This window comes from Canis lupus, chromosome 34 (genome assembly GCF_003254725.2).
Source record: "Canis lupus dingo isolate Sandy chromosome 34, ASM325472v2, whole genome shotgun sequence".
Lineage (NCBI taxonomy): Eukaryota > Metazoa > Chordata > Mammalia > Carnivora > Canidae > Canis > Canis lupus.
Window position 1 is genome coordinate 16,801,615 of NC_064276.1, and position 23,871 is coordinate 16,825,485.

Consider the following 23,871-nt stretch of genomic DNA (forward strand, 5'->3'; position numbering starts at 1 on the left):
GGCTTTGGCTCAGGGTGTGATCCCAGGGTCCCAGGATCAAGTCCCACATTGGGCTCCCTGCATGGAGCCTGCTTCTCCCTCTGCCTGTGTCTCTGCCTCTTTGTGTCTCTCATGAATAAATAAAAAACAAAACCAAAGAAAACACAGAAGGAAGTAAGTCCTGGCAAGGATGTGGAGAAATCAGAACTCTTGTGCACTGCTGGTGGGGTTGTAAACTGTGCAACCACAGGGCACCTGGATGACTCAGTCAGCAGAACATGTGACTCTTGATGTCAGGGTTGTAAGACTGAGCCCCATATCTGACGTGGAGATGACTTAAAAATAAAATACACAGTACAACCACTGTGGAAAACAGTATGGAAATTCCTCAAATTCAAAATAAAACTACCATATAATCCAGCAATCCAACTTTTGAGATATACCCAGGTATATATCCAAAAGAACTGAAAGCAGGATCTCAGAGATATTTGCATATTGATGTTCACAGCAGCACTATTCACAGTAGCCAAGAGGTAGAAGCAATCCAAAAGTCTATCAATGAATAAATGCAGGAACAAAATGTGGTATGTACATACAATGGAACAAACGACTTAGCCTTAAGAAGGAAGGAAATCTTATCACATGCTACAACATGGATGAATCTTGAGGATATTATGCTAAGTGAAATAAATGAGCCAAAAAACAGAAGTACTGTTTGATTCCACTTAAATGAGGTAGATAGTCAAATTTATAGAAACAAAGTGGCATGGTGGTTACTAGCGGCTGAAGGGGAGAGGGAAAAGTTGAAATTGTCCACAGAGTTTCAGTTTTATAAGACAAAAGAGTTCTACAGATGTTTTATAACAAAGTAAACATACTTAACACTACTGAACTATAAACTTAAAAATGGGGATCCCTGGGTGGCGCAGCGGTTTGGCGCCTGCCTTTGGCCCAGGGCGCGATCCTGGAGACCCAGGATCGAATCCCACGTCGGGCTCCCGGTGCATGGAGCCTGCTTCTCCCTCTGCCTGTGTCTCTGCCTCTCTCTCTCTCTCTCTCTCTCTCTCTGTGACTATCATAAATAAATAAAAAATTAAAAAAATAAAAAATAAAAAAAAATAAACTTAAAAATGGCTAACATGGTACATTTTTTTGTTTCTACTACAATTTTAAAAAGTTAAACAAGGGCAGCTCTGGTGGCTCAGCAATTTAGCGCCTGCCTTCAGCCCGGGGTGTGATCCTCGAGACCCGGGATCGAGTCCCACGTCGGGCTCCCTGCATGGAGCCTGCTTCTCCCTCTGCCTGTGTTTCTGCCTCTCTCTCTGTGTCTCAAATAAATAAATAAATAAATAAATAAGTAAAATCTTTAATAAAAAAAAAAAAAGTTAAACAAGAGTACCATACAACCCAATGATTCCACTCGAGGTATATATTAGCAAAAGAAATGAAGGTACATCTACATGAAAATGTATACAAAAGGTGCCTGGGTGGCTCAATCAGTTAAGCGGCTGCTTTCAGCTCAGGTCATATGATCCCAGGGTCCTGGGATCAAGTCCAACACCAAGCTCCCAGCTGCTTCTCCCTCTCCCTCTGTCTGCTACTCCCCCTGCTTGTGGTCTGTCAAATTAATAAAATAGAAAAGAAAGAGACGGAGGGAGGAGTGAGGAAGAAAATGTATACCAAAAAAGTCCACTGCATTATCATAATAGCCAAAAGTGGAAAAAACTCAAATATCCATCAACATATGAGTAAACAAAATGTGATATATCCTTATAATGGAATATTATTTAACCATAAAAAGAAATGAAGTACTGACATATGCCACAACTTAGGTGAACCTTGAAAACATCACACGAAGTGAATGAAGCAGACATAAAAGGTCATGTATGTGATTCCATTTATATGAAACATCCAGAACAGGCAAATCTATAGAGAGAAAATAGATAAGGGGATGCTTATGGCTGAGGGGAAGAGGAGGATGGGGAGTGATTGTTCACAGGTATGGAGTTTCGTTTTGAGATAATGAAAATGTTCTGGGATTAGAGTATGATAGTTGCACAACCTTGTGAATACAATAAAAACCACTGAACTGCATACTTTTAAAAGGCAAATTTTAAGATATATGAATAATATCTTGAGTGAAAGAAATATACACTAATTTGGGAATCACTCCTTGGTTCAGTAATCTCAGTCTATTTTTCTCCTTTTCTGAAAAAAGACCTACTATCCCACCTGGAGTCCAGTAGCTAAGAACAAGATCCCCTCCGCTGATGCAGTGGGCCAGCTCACCTCTCCACAGCTTCTCTACCTGAGGGAGGCTAGACCTGGCCAGTCCAGACACTATCAAATATATACATCCACGACAACCAAAGAACTGAGCTCAAGTGATTCCTACCTCAGGTTCCCTGGGAAGCACAATTATAGGCATAGGGATCATCCTGTTGGCTTCACGCAGTGACTATAATTTCTCTTCCTGGGCAGTATCAACAAAACTAGCTAAGGACTGGTCCTACAGCTTCCTGGAATCAAGAGGAAATTCAGAAAGACCATCTATCTTAAATCTTCCAACTGGGATACAGATAGTTAGAACTGATAAAGGCAGATGGAAAGAATGGGGCAAATTCACAGTAAGGTAGACAAAGACATTTACAAACTAACCACAGAAGGGGTTATTTCTCTGCACCTTCCCTATAAATGAGAATACGTAACCTCCCCTGTGAGCAACTTTTAGAAATAAATGACTTAGATTCTGTAGGTTGTTGGAGGATGTTTAAATTTAAATAGATATTTAAATAAATATTTAAAACTTATTTTAAGACAATCTGACAATAAACTTTTAAGAGTACATACTCTTTGACCTACGAAGTCTATTTCTACTAACTCATCCTAAAAATATGCTTGCAAAAGGGTGCAAATATCTCTATATAAGGATATTCACTGCAATATTATTTATTGAAGACTACAACTAACCTAAATATCCATTAATAGAAGACTTGGTACATAGTAATCATTTGCATGAACTACTACACAGCTATTAAAAAGAATAATCTGAGCCCAGGGTGCTGGTAATTTCCATTTTTGTACTTGAACTAGGTGCTACTTATAATTACATGGATGGGCTCATGTGAAAACTGTACATCTGACATATGCATATTCTTCTATGTACATTATACTTCTATAAAACAAAGAATGTAATAGACTTATTTGTACTGATACAGTGTCCTTTAAGATATTAAGAGAATAATAAAATCAAGGTGCAAAGGAGTATAAATGCCTATATATAAACACTTTGGAAGAATATACAAATGTAACTAAAAAGGCAGTAGTTAATATGGGAACAACTGCAGAACTAGGGCAGCCCCAGTGGCTCAGCGCAGCCTTCGGCCTAGGGTGGGATCCTGGAGTCCTGGGATCGAGTCCCACGTCAGGATCCCTACATGGAGCCTGCTTCTCCCTCTGCCTGTGTCTGCCTCTCCCTCTCTCTCATGAATAAATAAATTTTTTTAAAAAACTGCAGAACTAGAAATCTACAGAGATTTTTCACTTTATATATTCTTTAACACTATTTTATCCTGTTACCATGCACATTTATTCATTTTACAATGACAAAGACTAACCTAAGTAGACAAAAAGAGCTCCCATTCATCCCTGAGTGCCAGCCTGCTGTCTTAGGACAAGCCACTGCAGTTTGGGCTGTCAATAAACACCCAGATACCTTGTTTTGGGAGGTAGCAGTGTGGTTAACAGAAAGGTAAGTTATTGGTGAGGTGATCTGCTATAGTAGAAAGTGAAAAGATATAATAAAATGTATATTAAACTAGGAAGCTGCACTTGAGAGGGGAAAAAAATTTATTCCCCCCATCCCTACCCTTTCTAGCTGTGTGAGCTCAGACAAGTTATTTAACTTCTCTGAGCCTCAGTTACTCAATGTGAACAATCAGAATACCACCAAAAGGGCTCTTACAATTAAGATTAATAATAAGGGGGGTGCCTGGGTGGCTCAGTGGTTGAGCATCTTGCCGTCAGCTCACAGTGTGATCCCACAGTCCCGGGATTGGGTCTGGCATCGGGCTCCTTGTGGGGAGCCTGCTACTCCCTCTGCCTGTGTCTCTGCCTCTCTCTCTCTCTCGTGAATAAATAAAATCTTAAATAAAAAGATTAATAATAGGATAACAGCATATATGTAAAGTACCTACCCTAGTACTTGAAGCCTAATTGGCACTCAAACATTAGTTTTGTTTTTCTTTACCCAGAAATAACTTGTCAGAAGACTGAGAAGCTAAGAATTTCAGGAAAAAGTGACAAAAGTTTAAGATTAGTTAGATCCAGTTAACACTGCCTTACCAGCAACTTCAGGAGCAGGGAAGCAGACTTTAGCCTAGGAGGTATAGATCAAAATCTTTGAAAGGTATAAAGGGAAAGAAAATTGAAACTAGGGGCACCTGGCAGGCTCAGTTGGTAGAACATGTGACTCTTTTATTTTTATTTTTTTTACGATTTATCTATTTGAGAGAGAAAGAGAGCAAAACAAGAGTGGGAAGGGCAGAAGGAGAGGAAGAAGCAGACTCCCCACTGAGCAGGGAGCCCAACATGGGGCTTAATCCAAGACCCGGGGATCTTGACCTGAGACAAAGGCAGACATTTAACTGACTGAGCCAGTGAGGTGCCCTGAGAATGCAACTCTTATCTCAGGGTTGTGAGTTCAAGCCCCAAATTGAGTGTAGAGCCTACTTAAAAATGGAAAGAAGGAAGGAAATAAAAACTAAAAAATAAACTATTCCTGGTAGAAGGAAAATAGCAAAAAAAATGAAATTAAAAAAAATACACTTTTAGAGATTGGGGCAGAAGGCGTAAGGCCCTAGGGTGCGATAGTGACTAACTTTGGAGCTGACGATACACATGGACTAGCAGAGAAAATAGGGCACTGTTTTCTGAGGTTTCTCTTCCCCTCCTCCTCCTCTCCATCTCCTCCTCCATCAGATACAACAATTTGGCAGGTTTCTCTCTCTCTGCTTTACCTAAATCCCGAAATAGTAAAGTCAGCATTCTGCTGAGCTACTAGAAAACCTGGCAGGTATCTCACAGACATACCTGAAAGCTAGAAAGGTAGGGGAAATACTCTCCTTATCTATTTGAGAGAAATTGCGGGTTGCCTAGGGACCTCCAGTACAGGCTTAAAACCCCTGCAGAACAAGGCAATACAATAGGAAACTAATTGAAGTGTAAAAGCACCAGGGACAAGTCTAACTTGAAGAATGCTACTTGATGCTCCCACAAATACCAAGTGAACTTTTTTTTTCAAAGCAAGGTGAAGTTTGGGAAGATACTTCTGTGTAGTAATTAAGATTAACACCAGAAAAAAAAAATCCCCAACCAACCAAAGGGAGAGCAGGAGGATGAAGATCAGTTCTCTAGGGGCACTTTGGTGGCTCAGTTGGTTAAGCATCTGCTTCTGCTCAAGTCATAATCCCAGGGTCCTGGGGTCAAGCCCTGCATCGGGCTCCCTGCTCAGTGGGGAGTCTGCTGCTCCCTCTGACCCTCCCCCTGGCTTGTACTCTCTCTCTCTCTCTCTCTCTCAAATAAATAAATAAAATCTTAAAAAAAAAAAAAAAAAAAGGATCAGTTCTCTAGTTCCTTTGAAAAAGTTACTCCCAAGGACAGCACCTCCTCAGCACTTAAAAGTCACTTAGATAACCTCATAATAAGGAGTTAGCATGACTGTTCATGTTTCTGTGATTCAAAGCACTTTACACTCAAGCTGCCAGTTAGATCAAAATGTCTGTCTCTCTCTACTACTATATCCTATGTGTCAAATAACGGATTTGACTAAGGTAAAAGAAAAAGGCTGGGGAAAGAATTCTGATTTTCAGTGGTCTCCAAATACCAACTTCTTTGTATAAGGTATTTACTGGCATGAGAAATGTTTTACATTTTAATCCCAAGGTTTCTTCAAATATTTAATGACATAAAATCTTTACTATCTTCAAAAAACACTAGGTGTCAACTAACTATGAGATACTTTGAAAATATCAAAGGAAATCAAAACTTTGCTACCCTAAGGAAATAATGTTAACTTTAGTTACTTTCAGAAAACAAGCAAACAAACGAAAAACCCTGTTAATCCCAATGAAAACAGATGAGCTATTATGGAGCTGTCTTTGAAGGTATTCTATTTATTAAGACCTTACTGACTAAGCAATTCTACAGTAATAGCAATATACCTTTGAAAAATCTCAATCTTTTGATTCAAGAGCCCATTCAATATTCATTCACTCAGCAGATTTTTAGTCAAGTGCCATTACTGTGTGCAAGACATGTGCTAGTCGCCCTAAAAAATGAAAAACCTCCCTGTTGTCCTTAAGGATGTTGTATGTACAATTACAAGGCAAGCTGTGCTATAAATTATTAAAAAGCATAGGGTGCCTGGACAGTTTAGTGGGTTAAACATCGGACTCTTGATTTCAGCTCAGGTCATGATCTTGGGGTCCTGGGATCCAGCCCCGCCTCAGGCTCTGCACTCAGCAGGGACTCTGCTTAAGGATTCTCTGCCTCTCCCTCTGCTCCTCTCTCTACTTGCACATGCGTGCACTCTCTGAAATAAATAAATGATTAAAAAGTGCAATGAGAGGTGCATGCCTGGGTGGCTCAGTCAGTTAACTGCCTGCCTTCAGCTCAGGTCATGATCCCGGGATCGTGGGATGGAGCCCAGCATCAGGCTCCCTGCTCAGAGGGGAGTCTGCTTCTCCCTCTGCCCTTCTCCCATGATCTCTTTCCCTCTCAAATAAAATCTTAAAAAAAAAAAAAAAAAGGTGCAATGAGTTCAGAAATATTAAAGCACTTGTTACTGACAAGATCTCATGACCCACTAAACCTAGGACACTCCCAGAAGCTTCGGCTTGTCACTTTCATCTTTTATAAACTAATGAACTGCCATAACAGGATAAGAAATCTTTGAGGAGGAAGCCTGTGTAGGTGAGTCAGAAAGTGCCTGCTACCTCAGCTTCATTATATTAAAATCTTTTACCCTTCTGAATATTCACCCCAAGCCCTGATGAAAGGAGTCATGGCTTTGGAAATTATTTCCCATGGTCTCATTTGTACAAATAAAGATAACTCTGAGCAACTCCAACCTGATACAGTCTCTGTCTATAATTCACCAAGGAACAGATTCACTTTGGTCTGGTAACAGTTACTGCAGGAAACAATGTCTAAACCATAAGCTTGAAGACCAGTTCAGGTTCTAACAAGGAGAGAGAAAAAGTAAATCTTCTAGACAAAGAGCCCAAAAGAAGAAAGATGAGCATTTTTTCTCCTCTTAGGTAGGTAAAGAAAATTAAGAGTACCATTAAGTCTAACCATATTTAAGAAAAAGCAGTATTTTGCTATTTCTCTAGAAGACATTTTCCCTATCTGCACAATTGTTAAACTTTCAAATCCATTTCCCCAAATTCTCAAATAACTAGGTCTATAAAATCCTGTACAAGTATTATATTGAAGAGCTGGATTTATCTTTCCATGAAAATTGACAATGAACAAAAATTATCATGGTGACATGCATGGCATGCTTACATTTATTTAATAAATAAAGACTTTAAAAACAGCATGGTGCAGTAAAGAGAAAATTAGCTTTAGAATGAGACAGACCTGGGTTTTAAAACTTAGCTCTACTACTTACTAGCAGTGTGACCTTTGAAAAGTTCCTTCTCTGAAAGCCAGTTTCCTTATTGGTAAAAAGGGAGAGAACTACCCGGTAAGCAACCCTGTGAGGTAGGGAGAGAATGTGTATAAAGCATTCTGCATAAAGAAGGTACTTAATCAATGTCCCCTTTAATTTCTTTAACAGGGGAAGTAATAATTACTCAGAACCTATTTCACAAGCTAGGATTCTACAACAAAGATTATTTGATCAGTATCATACTAGGTCAAATTAGAAAATAAGTGATCCAGAACATCATGCACACCTTTACATCACACTACTTTTTATAAAATATTACATTAGCCTGAAGGTACAGACTCTGTCTTCTAAAACACTGGTGAGCAGTGTACACAAAAGCCATTGACTGTGACATACTGTACCTTTTGGTTTGATTTCTCTTCCCTTGAATGGCTAAAACGTGTAAGCTAACACAAACCTGTCACAGTCCGCTGGCCATCACTTAGGTTATTCCACCACTTGTTAATCTAAAACAGAAGGAAAATTGCCTATCACCATATGGTAAATACTTTCAGGCTAGGAAAATGAAATTGCTTTGTGCATAAAAAGATTCTTGTGTAAATATTACCAATATACAGACAATAGATATGTGGCAAAATAGAAACACAGGTGATTTAGTGAGGCTACAATCTCCATGCAGAGTCGCTGTTTAGCTCTGTGACCTCAGACAAATAATTTCTAAAAATGGAGACACAGGTACCTAGCAATATTGTTGTGAGGAATATTAATAACATAAAGCACCTAGCACACTATCAGATTATATACAGGTATCAAGGTTAAGTGATTTATTCACCAAGGTCCAATCGAGTTTTAAATTCTAGGTGCCCAAAGGGGCACCTGGGTGGCTCAGTTGGTTGGGCATCTGCCTTCGGCTCACACAGTGATCCCAGGGTCCTGGGATTGGCTCTGCATTGGGCTCCCTGCTCAGCGGAGAGCATGCTTGTCCCTCTCCCTATGCTGCTACCCATGCTTATGTGCTCATGTATTTACTGCTTGTGTCACTTTTCACCATTCTAAAGAACCAATTTGGGCCATCAAAACCTTATAATATAGAGGCAACTGTGTGGCTCAGTTGATTAAGCGTCTGACTCTTGGTTTCATTCAGCTCAGGTCATGGTCATAGGGTGTTGAGATCAAAACCCGCGTTGGGCTCCACGCTCAGGGCAGAGTCCACTTGAGATTCTCTGCTTCTCCCTCTCCATCTACCCCTCCCCTGCTCAAGTGCAAGAACACAAGCTCACATGCTCACACGCTCTCCTCCCCACCAAGCTCATGATCTAAAATAAATAAAATCTTTAAAAATACTTTATAATATAGACATGCTGGAAACCTGTAGCTTTCTAAGGAATCCAGCATTATGGAACAGGTGTTACTATCTTCTTAAACATACTGTTCTGAATTAATCACTGTTAGCTACTGTGGCTTTCACATGCAAATAATCACACCCATTGTCCTCTTGACACAAAACCTCTCTAAACCAGGTAAGGCTCAGGCTTCTTGCATTTGTCTATGGGGAAGTGAAGAAGTGAAGTCTATGGGGAAGTGAAGAAGTGAAGAATGAATACTTCTTTGTACTTCAAAGGACCCTGAATTATCATTAGGAGAAAACTAATAGAGAAACTCTCTCACACACACATATCAAAACTAAAAACAAACACAAAACAAATCAACAAAAAACAAAGGTGCTTGAAAACCAAATGAACCTGGATCCACACATTAACTTAGGGCCTCCCTGCTCACTTAAGTATTGTCAGGTGAAAGAAGTATGGTTTATCTTATAGGCAGTATTTGTAAAAAAATAAAAATAAAAAATCAATTAAATTGAAAGAGGGTCACCAACTTGCATATGAAACAATGAAAAGCTCTAAAAGCTCTATATTTTGTGCCCTTTTCAACTTTATCCCCTGAGGGAGAAATATTCTACAGTGGGTAGTTAACAGAGGTGTGTAAACATCATGTCACCGAGTAGCTTTTTTTTTTTTTTTTTTTTTTTAATTATATTTACTCATTCATGAGAGACACAGAAAGGCAGAGACACAGGCAGAGGGAGAAGCAGGCTCCTCGCAGGGAGCCTGATGTGGGACTCGATCCCAGGACCACACCGTAAGCTGAAGGCAGACACTCAACTGCTGAGCCACCTAGGCATCCCACACTGAGCAGCCTTTTAAAATCCACATAACAGGGGATCCCTGGGTGGCTCAGCGGTTTAGCGCCTGCCTTTGGCCCAGGGCGCGGTCCTGGAGTCCCGCGTCGGGCTCCCGACATGGAGCCTGCTTCTCCCTCCTCCTGTGTCTCTGCCTCTCTCTATCATAAATAAATGAATCTTAATAAATAAATAAAATAAAATCCACATAATATCTCTACACCTAAGGCATAGATGCTTTGAAAAAAATGCCGGCGATTCTACTACCTACTCTAAAACAATTCAGCAGGTAATGCAAAACAGTAGCCCTTAAACTTTGGTAGAGCTGAAACCCCAGCCCATTAATTTTTAGCAACTATCCAGTGATTTTTGATACATGTGGGTAGAGGGACAAACCTCCTAGAATACCGTCAAGTACATTACTGCCAGACATATAAAAAAGCACTGATATTGCAATGAAATGACCCTAAAGACGAATACTAAGTTCAATAACTTCGTATCCCCTGATGTAAATGTTATCATCATTAAAAACACTTAACAAATAACCAGACTTCTAAACTTGTGATCAAGTAGAACAAAGAAAGCCATGTTTACCTCCTTTCTGAAGTCTCCTTCCTTTTGTGGTCTTATGCTATCCAACCAATCAGCTTTTATACCATCAAAATAACTCTGGACTCTGGATTTCAGTGATTCATACTGCCAAATAGCAGCCGATCCAAATGCACAGCCTGTAAACTATATAAAACATATCACAAAATAAATTCAAAAGAAAAAAAGATCAATACAAAGATCTAAGAACAATATTTCATTTTCATTGCTTCTTGCAAAATCAACAGAAGGAACAGAAACATCTGGCATAGTGAAACTTAATTAGGTGAAAAGAATATTTAACTGTTCTCCCCATTTTATTAACTTTACTGTACCCTGGGGCCTGCTTACAGCTAGAAATTTTCAAATAAAATTCAAAATACCACATAAAATGTTATCCCAAATAAGAGAGCCATAAGTTTCTTCTGCAGGGCATACAGAAGTGAACCAGATTCTAATAGCAATTATTAGGAGCACCTGGCTTGCTCAGTTGGTTAAGTGTCTTTGATTTCAGCTCAGGTCACGATTTCAGGGTCATGAGACAGAGCCTCATGAGCCCCCAATGGGCATTGAGGCTGCTTAAGATTCTTTCTCTCTTCCTCTGCCCCTCCCCCCCACGCATGCATATGAGCTCCCTAAAAAATAGTAACAATAGCAATTGTTAAATTCATGTTTTCCCAAAATAACTCATGACTCCCCAGATACCCAGATCCTTTAAATCCCCTTCTACTTGTCTTTAAGGAAGCCCAAATAAGACAAATATACTTCCTTACTACAGCAGCAGCAAGATAAATAACTCCTGGTGACATGAGCACTTACCCCAACAGTAAAAAACAAGGGCTTCACAAGGGTCCTTATAGGATAGGGAGAAGGATAAAAGACTGTTTCTTCTACAGGAGGAATCAAAGCACTTCTTTTGTATGCTTCACCACTTGTTCCTGTGTCTGATCTTCGGGGTTCAACCTTCCTGGGTGCTTTTCTGAATCCACATTTTTGCTGAATAAAAAAGTCAAACCTTTAAGGGGAAAATGAGAGATTAGCAACAGCTGCATTTTGCAAACATCAACCTCCATGACCCTCACCCTCGGCCTGCATCTGCTCTCCTTCCATAGCCCCAAAGAAGCCAACATTCCTACTTCCAGCTAAGGTTCTAAGTCAAAATACTGAACTGTGCCCTTCTAGAAAAGGGGACAGACACACACAAACCATAGCAACTTTAAAGTGAATTTGTCTGGGCTGTTAACTTGTGTTATCAATCAGCAAAATTATTTGTCTCCCTCCTCCACACACAGTTCGGAGTCTGGGAAAAAGCTGGAGAACTCCAACTTGTCAGTGTGAATTTGCACAGAATGGCTTTGTTATTTTGTTTGAAGTTTGTTCAATTTCTAGGACAAACATTTAAATATAAGGATTATCCTCAAAGTCACTCCAAATTCAAATAATTGCTTTCTTTTATAGAAATACTGATCATTCTAAGTTGATGGATTTTCCCTACTTCTCTACTTATTTATTTCACTCAGCTCTGGGGACACCTGCCAAGTGTTTTATAAAGGGTTTTGTTGTTTTGAGTCCTCATAGCTTGACCTCAAAACATTGACACTACTGACCATACTTACCAGCCCTACCCAGTTCCTGTAAGATCTCATTCCTTTTCTTCAAATTCACTTTCTTGATGGCTTCTCCCCATTCTTCCTATCCCTTAGTGATAGATACATTCAAAGTCTCCAATAGTTCCTTTACATGCTCTTCTTTCAAACTCAACCCATATAAATTCATGAAGAATTTTTTCTTTTGTAAAATTTCCTTAAGTAGACAAAGTAGAGGCCCTTTCCTGTTTGTTCTCATTGTACTCTAAATATACCATCCTCCTAGACTCAAAGCTCCTTGAAAGCAGAAATCAGACAGGCCTTCCAACATTTTAGCTGAATAAATGTATTTCTGTGGCCAGTGATGACTTCTAAATATATTTTCTTAGTCCTAATTTCAATCTTGCGGTCTTGTATTTCCATCTGTATACTGAATTTGATTTGGATATGCTCTTAATTATTTTAAAACCAATATATTCAATAAGAAACTCCTCCTCTACAAACAGTTCCATTTTCTGACTTCCTCAGTCTTTCTGAGAAAGACTTTCAGAGAAACCACAGCTCTCTCAATCGCTGAAGTTAAAAATCTAAATGTCATTTTGGTGTTTTCTCCTTTATTTTTTACCATCCAATTAAAAACCAACTCTGTCAAATAAAAAAAAAAATTCACTCCTAATCCCTCACTTCATGCCTGTAGTACAGCAACAATTTACTTAACTTCAAACATTTTAACTTATATGTTGTTCTTAAATCACTTTTCCTCATTCAATAGTTCCCAAATGCCTTCTCAGAGGACCAAAAATCTCTCTTGAGTTCCAATACAACTCCTAGCTCATCTCTTCTGACCTAGAATGCCCTATTTCCTCATTACTTGAGGAATGCCCATACCTCATTACTTCCAATATTGCCCCACTGCAATTCATCTTCATTTTATTAAACACAAATGTAGTATCATTCCCCTGCTTTAAACTCCACAATAATTTTTCATCCTCCCATCAAACTCAGCAATGCTACTCCCTTGTTCTGATACATCCCTTTGTTAAAACACTCTTGTGCCCCTCAAAATTCAGTTCATCTATCTCATCCTCCAGGAATCATTCATTAACCAGGGTGGGTGTCTCCTTTGTACTCCTAGAGTCCTAAAGCATCCTGTATAGACTCTTTTGCTTATGTGAGAGTTATTGCCTGTACCACAACTAGACAATTACTTTTGTATTCACTGTATCTCTATCACCAAGATCAGCCCCTAATAAAGAAAAGATGAATAATTATTAGAAGAAAGAAGGGCGTCAAGAATGATCGTTCTATTTTGAATAACTGAAAGGAAGGTGATACTATTCACCAGGACAAGGGAAATCAGGGGGACCAAAATAGGAACTTGGAAGATAAGAGATGAAGAATTCCATCTTGGGCAGTCTTTCAAATGCTTGTCGTCACAGCAGCTCTATTCTAATAGCTAAAAAACCAGAACTTCAATTCCTATCAAAAAGGGAAAGGACAAACTGTTGTATATTCATACAATGGAGCACTACTTAGCAAAAAACAAACTACTGATTACACACCATGGATAAAACTCAAAAACATTGTTGAGCAAAACAATGTTTATCTTTAGGTGATGGTTCCACAGGTATATACATTTGTCAGAATCCATGGGCTATACACTTAATACTTACACAAAATAAAGTATTGTTAGCAACTGTAGGATACCCAGATAGTGTAGAGATCTGGAAAAAATTGAAACTCAGAAAAATGGCATAGCAACTATTATTACTATTACTTGCCTAGTATGCTCTTTCTTCAACACTGAGTCCACTCCACAGTTCAACTTCTCAGAAGTCACATGGTGAGGATGGGTGATGATGATAAAGGAATTTGCCTTGAAACCTTTAATAATTCATAATTTATACTTCCAAATAAGTGCTATTCCTTTTGAGGAAATCTATTTGGAAAAGCAATGCACTTATTCAAACAAAGCAATGCTGCTTTGAATGGCTCTGAACTTCCTTCATAGCCCTGTTACCAGTATCATGAATATCCTTTAGCAAATACCATTAAACAGCTAATCCCAAATCTATTTCTTTTTCTATTGCCTTTTTCTGCAGAGGCTAGAAAAGATAAGTACCTTCACTTTTCCAGCCTTCATTATGGCACAGGGTAGCCATATTAGAGTTCTCAGAAAATGAGAGACTTAAGAATTTTTACGTGCCTCTTGGGAACATTTGTTTCTCTATAACAATGGACATATCATTAGTGTCATTACCATAACCCTCCCCCCTTCATTTTTGCCTTGAATAAGGCTGTAATGCCTAGAGTTGGGGCAGTCATCTTGAATGCCAAGAGAAAGGCCAAGGGATTAAAATACTAACCTTGGGATTTTTGAGCTACTGAGCAGAGAGCAGCCACTGACCTCCATCATCTTATGCTAACTACTCATCCCCTCATTTATTTAAACAGCAAATTTACTTACAGCCAAATGCATTCCTAACTGATAACACCTTTAAAGTGGCAAATGTTAATCCCTTGCATTTGGATTTTTTATTTATTTTGGGGGAGGGGATATAATTTTTATTAAATAATTAAAAGTAACATAGAGCATGGCTGGTAAATAAAGTACCACCACTTCGGGTCAAAAGACAAAGGTGTGACATAAAGTAACAAGAGTATGTTCCCTTTAAAGACCACAAGTTAAAAAAAAGTTAAATAAAATAAAGACCACAAGTTGTAACCAAGTGTTGTTTTCTAGCATTTTTTTCTTATTAGACCAAGAAATGTGAAGGATGAGACTCCTTTATGTTTCCAATAGTGTAACACTAGAAGACACAAACTCAATCGATTCTAATAAAAGATTACTTCTATAGCTTATCAACTCATTTAAAATTCTGAAGTGCAGGGCACCTGGGTGGCTCAGTGGTTGAGCATCTGCCTTTGGCTCAGGTTGTGATCCCTGAGGTCCTTGGATCAGAGTCCTGCATCATGCTCCCTCCCACAGGGAGCCTGCTTCTCCCTCTAGGTTTCTGCCTCTCTCTGTGTCTCTTATGAATAAACAGAATCTTAAAAAAACAAAAACAAAAATTCTGAAGTGCACGTTTGAAAAGAAACACAAATACACCAGTTTCGGAACCTAACTTTAAGCAAAGCCAGACCTTTTGCCTTGAATAATATTTACCTTAGAAATAAGCGTGGGATGGTGGAAGGGAATAAAGGGGAAAGGAGAAAAAATGAGTGGGAAATATCAGAAAGGGAGACAGAACATGAGAGACTCCTAACTCTGGGAAACGAACTAGGGGTGATAGAAGGGGAGGTGGGCGGGGGGTGGGGGTGACTGGGTGACGGGCACTGAGGGGGGCACTTGATGGGATGAGCACTGGGTGTTATTCTATATGTTGGCAAATTGAACACCAATAAAAAAATAAATTTATAAAAAAAAAATAAGCATGGGGCCAAGGACACTGAGAATATGTTACACAAGTTGGTCCCAGGGTTAAGGTCAGATGCAGAATATATATATTAAGAATATATACATATGAAAAGAGTATATACAGGGACATGTGGGTGGCTCAGTGGTTTAGCTGCTGCCTTAGGCTCAGGGTGTGGTCCCGGGGTCCTGGGACTGACTCAGGCATTGGGCTCCCTGCAGGGAGCCTGCTTCTCCCTCTGCCTATGTCTCTGCCTGGGTCTCTCAGGAATAAATAAAATCTTTTTTTTTTAAGTATATACATATTGGGAATTATAATTGGACATACAGAACTTGTTCAACAGTGGTGCCTGGGTGGCACAGTTGGTTAAGCATCTGCCTTTAGCTCTGGTCATGATCCCAGGATCCTGAGATTCAGACCGCAGGTGGCTCCCTGCTCAGCAGGGAGTCTGCTTCTTCCTCTCCATCTCCCTCTCCTCCTGGCTTGTGTGCATGCTCTATAATAATAAAATCTTAAAAAAAAGACTTGTTCAATAGAACTAAAACTGGTTCACTGAACACCTATTCCTATTATCCGGCACATATTTATATGCCGCAGGAGCTGGAAAGCTAAAAACTTTATTTCCCAGGGTTGATCTACCACAGATTTGGGGAAAACTTTAGTATCGATACAAATCACCTGGGTGTCTTGTTAATATCAGATTCCAAATTAGTTAAGTGTGAGGCGGAAAAAATAGGAGATTCTACATTTCTAAACAAGCTCACAAACTGACAAACTTCAGCTTGGAGGATGGATTTGGCCCTTCAGCTAAGAGTGTTTTTAAATTTTTTAAAGAGTTATTTAAAGGAAAAGAAAGAGTATGTGACAGAAACCATATGCAACCCTGTCATTTTCTACCTGGCCTTTCACAAAATAAGTTTGCCACCCCTATCCTAGACGAGGCCTAAACTGCTAGTTCATGAACCACTTACAATGGAGCTAGAACCTAATTCCTGGGCAGCCCCGGTGGCTCAGCGGTTTAGCGCCACCTTCAGTCCAGGGCGTGATCCTGAAGACCCGGGATCGAGTCCCATGTCAGGCTCCCTGCATGGAGCCTGCTTCTCCCTCTGCCTATGTCTCTGCCTCTCCCTCTCTGTCTCTCATGAAAAAATAAATAAAATCTTAAAAAAAAAAAAGAACCTAATTCCTAACAAAACTTCCACTTCAATTAGAATGGTTATTTACAGGGTAATCCTATCTGACTAGGACTAACAAAAATTTGGACTTATAACAAAGAATTTAAACACAAAAGTTTCACTAGATCTGACAGCAGGGAACGTTTCTCGCTGACTCCCAGCATCTAAGTCCTTTCCCCCTGTTCTAACAGTACACTGGAATTTCCAGCCATTTGGTTGGGAGAGGCGCACCAGCTCCTGACTGGCTTAAACCAACCTAGAGAGCCCCTACTCCTGCCAATTTCGAGGGGTTCAAAAATGGACACGTATCCCAAATCAGGCAAATCTAGTCCAGTGAATTTCAAGATTTTGTTTGTAATACTGGAAAACTTTTTTTTTTTTTTTTTTAAGATTTTGTTTATTCATGAGAGAAAGAGAAAGAGAGACAGAGACACAACACAGGCAGAGGGAGAAGCAGGCCCCATGCAGGGAGCCCAATGCAGGACTCAACACCAGAACCCCAGGATCATGTCCTGAGCCAAAGGCAGACGCTCAGCCGCTGAGCCACCCAGGCATCCCTGGAGAACTTTTTCTGCTGGATGTGAACCTAAGAGTATATAGCCCCAAGAGCTACTACTGACAGCCATCTTACAACAAGGAGAGCACGCCAAGAGTAAGGCCAACGTTTAGGAAGCAGAGCCAACCCATGGAGAAAAATGGAATCCTGGTGACAATCTGAAATACTGAATCTTGCCACATTAGAAGCCAGTCCTACTTCTAGACTTAACCACGTAAGCCAATAAATTCCCCTAATTACTTAGGTTGGTTAGAGTTGGGTTTCCTCTGTTAGTACAAAAATATTTTTAGATCAAGTACTTCATCACACATTGTAGGAAAGGTACATTATGTTCGTAAGGAGCTTTTGTTTTAAATTTCTTAAAATGCAAAAACAAGGATAAAGCATCATAAACGTTTCTAACTGCAAAATGTTTGAGATCATATTTACAAGCTTAGGTTCTTTAGCTCTCATTCATATCAGTACAAAAGGGAGAAAAATAAATGAATAAATCACTTACCTGAAAAAGGTTCAGAAAACAAAGAGAAACAATATGATAAAATGGATGGTGTGAGCAGAGAGTAGAAAGGGAGGAGAGGGCCACTAGAGGCATATACTAACTCATGAAAACAGGCCTGCCTTTTAGCTCTGCTGCTCTGGTCCTTCCTCCAATAACCAGTCATTTGTAAGAGCAGTAATGTACTTAAAGTCGGAAGATCTCATAAATACCCATTTCTACTAGCCATATGATTGTTATAGTTCTGTTTTTTTTCTTTAAGATTTTACTTATTTATTCATGATAGACATAGAGAGAGAGCAAGAGAGAGGCAGAGACACAGGCAGAGGGAGAAGCAGGCTCCATGCCAAAACACTGAGCCACCCAGGGATCCCCCTATAGTTCTGTTTAACATGATCCCGTAACTTTTAAATAGGAAAAGTCGGGATGCCTGGGTGGCTCAGTGGTTGAGCGCCTGCCTTTGGCCCAGGGCATGGTCCTGGAATCCCTGGGATCGAGTCCCACATCGGGCTCCCTGCCTGGAGCCTGCTTCTCTCTCTGCTTATGTTTCTGCCTCTCTCTCGCTCTGTCTCACATGAATAAATAAAATCTTTTAAAAAATAAATAAATAGGGATCCCTGGGTGGCGCAGTGGTTTGGCGCCTGCCTTTGGCCCAGGGCGTGATCCTGGAGACCCGGGATCGAATCCCACATCAGGCTCCCGGTGCATGGAGCCTGCTTCTCCCTCTGCCTGTGTCTCTGCCTCTCTCTCTCTCTCTGTGTGACTATCATAAATAAATAAAAATTAAAAAAAAAAAAATAAATAAATAGGAAAAGTCGTATCTATGAATTACTTGGCTTAATGAGTGAAAACAGTCTTGTGAACTGTTTTTAACAATGCAACTTAGATATATGTACGAGTCAGCACTAATGTCTGTTACTACAGATTTTCATGAATAAATTGAGTAGAAATGGCCTAATGTTCAAATGAAGACAACATGTGTCTAAGCATACAACCAATAGATTCATTACACTTAAAAAGAAATTAAACGTATTTAGGGGAGGAGGAATTCTACATAAACACTTTCATGACAAAATTATTCTCTTAAAACCCATCTTGAGTCAATAGATGATAAATTAAACAGAGAAAGTAGCTGAACAACCAACTACTCTCTTGGATAGTTCCATACAACTGAAATTGTGCAGGCTTCTTTCAAGCCTAAACCATTTCTTAGAAGTGCTGCCAGAAATTTGATAATGGTAAAGCTTCTGAAGAGCCTGAGATTTTCTTTTTCTGTAAAGGGACAGATAGCAAATATTTTAGTTTTTATGAAGAACACATTTGTCACATATTGTTTTGCTTTGCAACCCTTTAAAAACATAAAAATCATTTTTACCAGGTGGGCTGCATTGGGCCTTCCATAGTTTACAGAACTCTTCTATCATTACTTGTACTGCAAATTTCCAGCCATGCTTCAGGTCTATCACATCAGAATGACAAGGATTGGGCCCAGAACTCTGCTTTTTAACCTTACCTCTAACTATAGTCTGTATACTAATCTTAGAACCACAGGAAGTCAAAGCAGAGCAGATAAAGCTACATAGAAGGTAACTCCTTCTTCCTATTTAAGTGCTTATTTCCAGAGGTGAGCCGCCATATCTATTTCAGGCTTACCTACATTCTCTTGAAATGCACATTTTTCTATGCAACCATAAAAAATGTCATTTTCAAACTTTGCAAATAAAAGGCAAACTTAAAAAAAATAGATGCTAACCTTTCACATCACACTTTCATTTGTTTTTTTCAAATGGTTTCCAATTTTTACCAGAAGCTCTTCATTAATCAAGGTATTTTTCCTTTGCTTTCCCTTCTTAATACTTATTTTTAATATTAACACACCTGTTGCTTCCTAATAGTGATACTCATTTTTGCTCCTCCCACCCCCAAACCATGCAATTTTCACAGGATTTGGAAGAAATTATGGAATCTGGACCACTGAAATCTGTCACCACCTCCACCTAACCTCCAGATGGGATTCTCCATCTCCCCAGGAGTTTAAGGTTAGTGCCTGAAGTTCCAATGTTAAGATGTGTCAGGAGGTTAAGCTACAATGTATGCAAGTTTTCACAAATCCCTAATTCACTTGGGAGTGCTTGCCAAGAATTACAGGTTTTTCCACTCCCTCACCCCCACAACAATTTCTGAGTTGATAGAACTGGGAGGGGGCCTGGGAAAAGTCTACAAACATTCCAGGTGATTCTTAAAATCAGGCAAAAACTCCACCACGTTTGAGCCTTCACTTGCCACTGGCTGACCACTCTGTTCAACACTCTACCTTAACTTGCTCTACCATCAGATGGGATTCCAGGCATCTGGAACCAACTCAGGGACTGGGAAGGTTCGAACTCGAGATTAAACAACTGGAACAAATTTCGAATCGAACCACATCAAAATCTCGGACAGCCGATTTTTTTTTTCTTCTCTTAATTCAAAATTGAATCAACAACAACAACAAAAAGCAGCAAATACTGAGTATACTCTTCATGCAGCTTCTACTTGGGAAAACCAATATTGTAGTTTTCTTTCCAAGTCATCTGGAAACCAAATATTCCATGGTCTCCATTCTTCAACAGAGAAGCCTCTCCTAAGACTTAGCAGAAGGCAAAGCAAATGCCCATGGACTCCGTCTTCCCTTAGTTCTCTAAACAGTAAAGAAGTTGTTAGCTTGTAGGGCAGCCCGGGTGGCCCAGGGCATGATCCTGGAGACCCTGGATCGAGTCCCGCGTCGGGCTCCCTGCATGGGGCCTGCTTCCCCCTCTGCGTGTGTGTGTGTGTGTGTCTCATGAATAAATAAATTTTTTTTTTAAAGTAACTTGTAGAACACAGGTTTATAAAGACGGATAGAGTCAGTTCTGCTATTCTCCCATCTGTGTAACGGCTTTACTTAAAAAAAAAAAAAAAAAAGTGGGTCTAATACCTTCTTCGCGGGATTATGAGGCGTGGCACGCAATTAGCCCTCAGAGACTAAGCTCCCTTCTCCTCACGTCCTTCCCGTTGGGAGAGGGGCAGACGGCGCGGGCTCACGGGAAGCTGCGCCGCGGTCGGTCACGGGCACCCCGGCTCGGCGCACGCTGGCACGGCGAGAAGCGAGGGCTGGCGAGAGGGCAAAGCGGGATGCATGGAGAGGAAGGGAGGGGTGACGACGGGGGTGAGCGAAGGCAGCCCCGCAGGCCCGCGCGGCCTGCGCCCCCGAGGATGCTCGGCCGGAGCGGAGGGTCTGAGGGGAAAGAAGCCCGGTCATTACCTGCGTCCGAGCAGTCGCGGCGGGGCCAGGGCCGCAGTGAGCTCCTCGCAGCCGCGACCGCCCGCCGGCTGAGCCCACGCCGGGCCGCAGCCCCAGCCTCTCTGCGCCCAGCCACGCCACGCCATCTTCCCAACCTCTGCCCCACCATGGCCCGACCTTACCAACTCTTGCGGCGGAACCACTTCCGGGGCGGAGGAAGAACCATAGAGCGCCGGAGTGTGCAGCCTAGAGCGCCGCCACGCCGGGCTCGGCGGAGGCCGGAAGCTCGCGAGGCCTCGGTGGGGGGCGGGCGGCGAGCTCCCCGCGGGGCCGGGCGCGCACGTGGGGGCAGCGCGGCCGAGTGGTCGGGAGGAAAGAGAGAAGGGCAAGCCAGCGTTTACCGAGTAATGCCGCCCATCAGGCCCTCTACCCAGGTTACTGCACTTAATCTCCACTAAACACTTGAGGCGGATACGGTCACCCCTGGCTTACAGAGGCCCAGAAGGGAATGAGTGAAGAAACCATCATTGCAACCCACGTGTTCCTACATTATTTCTTTTTTTTTCCTGCGGTGGGGGATGGCGGGGGGAGGGGGGCGAGGGGGCAGAAGGAGAGAGAGAGCCCCTCCCTGGGCCCGGATTTCTGGACCCTGGGATCCTGACCTGAGCCTAAATCAGGACTGCCACGGGCTTTAACAGACTGAGCCGCCCAGGTGCCCCTCGCCACTTCATGGTATGAGACATTTAAGAGGGTGTAAATGTATCTTTACAAAAAGTCTGATCTTTAACCAAAAGTCTAAATCTGAAATGAAAATCTGGATTCTAGATGAAATACAAACGTCATGATTGAGCCCTCACCTACCTACCTGGCAGGCAGCCTTGTTTCCTGTCACTCCAACCCACCCTCTGACCCCGGCTGCAGCCAGCTCTGCAGGATAGGCCGGTTTTGTGGTTTTTTTTTTTAAGATTTTATTGATTTATTCACGAGAGACACAGAGAGAGAGGCAGAGACACAGGCAGAGGGAGAAGCAGGCTCCATGCGGGGAGCCCGACGTGGGACTCGACGTGGGACTGGACGTGGGACTCGACCCGAGTCTCCAGGATCACACCCTGGGCTGAAGGCGGCGCTAAACCGCTGAGCCACCCAAGCCGCCCGGATAGGCCGTTTTCTTAAAGGCACTTGCTTTTTCCATGTTCACGTTAACCGTTCTCACCGTCTGAAACGCCCTTCTCTTCTCTCCCTACTGAACCTACCTAACCGACTCATCCTTCAGACCAACCTCAATTGTCCTCTCTTCCAGGAGGCTGTAGGGGAGGAGAAAGTCTTCCTCAACTGTCTTGGGGGCTTCTAGCTAGGTCTGAGAATCACACTGACAAAGATTAACAGGAGAAAAAGCATACACATATTTGTTTAAGTTAGTTGAAAGAGAGAGAGCAGGGGAGGGGCAGAGGGAGAGAAGGATCTCCAGCAGGTGCCCCACTGAGTACAGAGCCCAATGTGGGGCTCCATCATGTGACCCTGGGATCATGACCTGAGCCAAAATCGAGAGTCAGATGCTGGACTGATGGAGCCACCCAGGCCTCCTAATAAAGCATACAAATTTTATTTTATTTTTACACTCACGTGGAAAGGCCAGAGAACAAAGATCTGAAGAAAAGATCAGAACAGGAAGGTTTTATATCTGTTAGGCAAAGAAACAATAATTTGTGAAGAATTGACAGTGAGGTTCAGGTTAGGGGTAGTCCAACTAGAGCAAGGTAGTCCTTATCTTCCTTAATGAGAAAGACAAGGATTAATTTAACGAGGTTTGTTTGCAGATCCTCTGGTGCCTGGCCTCTGGTCTTTGGGTTGTTAAGAGTCTGTCTTTAGGAAAGGAGACATTTCCTGCTTTTAGGATTTACTGCTTAATTGCCTTCAACTCAAAATAATTTTTATGTCAAAGAGGCATACTTTGGGGTGACATATTCTGATTTCTTTAAAGGCCTCTCCCAGACCTCCACTCTTATTTAAATGACCTCCATTTATGCTTTTTTTTTACTACCACTTTATGCGTATCACTCTAATTGTACTGTATTCATCACATAAATATTTATGAAGCACTTTTTGTATACCAGGCAATGTATTAGGGTGTATTTTTTTTAAAGATTTTTTTATTCATGAGAGACACGGAGAGAGAAAGATTCGATCCCAGAATCCCCAGAATCTCTGAGCCAAAGGCAGATGCTCAACCCCTGAGCCACCTAGCAGTCCCAAGGGTCCCAAGGGCGTATTTTGGATGACAATGTCTCTGACCTCACAGAGATCCTGCTTTACTGAGGGAGGGGGGCAAGTAAATAAACAGGCAATTACAACACATTGTGAGAAGTGCTTGAGCCAGGAAACAGAATGCTCTGTGGGAGCTTAGAAGAGGGGAAAATACTACAATTGACAGATGGGGAACAGGAGGCAAGGGAAAAGGCTTCCTACAGAAACTGGTGGGGGTGACCAAAAGAAGAGAAGGGCTGAAATGTTCTAGGCAGAAAGAATAGTATTTGTGATGTTTTTCAGGGCATGACTTATTCGAGAAACTAAAATAAATTCACTTTGCCTAGGACATAGGTGTCAAGTCTGGAACTTAATTTTACCCTATTGAGAAGCTAATGAGTTTGGTTGCTGGCAGAAAACAGGAGACTCCTGAGTCAAAGACAAAAGACTGGGGACCCCTGGGTGACGCAGCGGTTTGGTGCTTGCCTTTGGCCCAGGGCGCGATCCTGGAGACCCGGGATCGAATCCCACATCGGGCTCCCTGCGTGGAGCTTGCTTCTCCCTCTTCCTATGTCCCTGCCTCTCTCTCTCTCTCTCTGTGTGACTATCATAAATAAATAAAAATTAAAAAAAAAAAAAAAGACAAAAGACTTACCCACAGCACAAACAAGCAGCATGAGCATTATTTTTACATGGGTTCCCCTTTTTCTCC

General features: G+C 41.3%; 1 protein-coding gene across 3 annotated transcripts in view; it reads right to left on the reverse strand.

Annotated features, from left to right (window-relative positions):
• The window catches only part of PARL (presenilin associated rhomboid like), a 47,522-nt gene extending 26,412 nt beyond the window's left edge, over nucleotides 1–21,110 (reverse strand). For 2 of the 3 annotated variants that reach the window (XR_007408081.1, XM_025451323.3), the window contains exons 1-4: nucleotides 20,937–21,110; nucleotides 11,244–11,439; nucleotides 10,431–10,571; nucleotides 8,112–8,160 (exon numbers count right to left, since the gene is read on the reverse strand). Coding sequence is in view for 2 of the 3 variants with exons in the window: in XM_025451323.3 (XP_025307108.1) it covers nucleotides 8,112–8,160; nucleotides 10,431–10,571; nucleotides 11,244–11,439; nucleotides 20,937–21,061 (511 nt within the window). In the remaining variant the exon portion in view is untranslated. The remainder of the gene's footprint in view (nucleotides 1–8,111; nucleotides 8,161–10,430; nucleotides 10,572–11,243; nucleotides 11,440–20,936) is intronic. The other variant, XM_025451322.3, reaches the window with a different exon arrangement.
• Nucleotides 21,111–23,871: the final 2,761 nt, after the last annotated feature.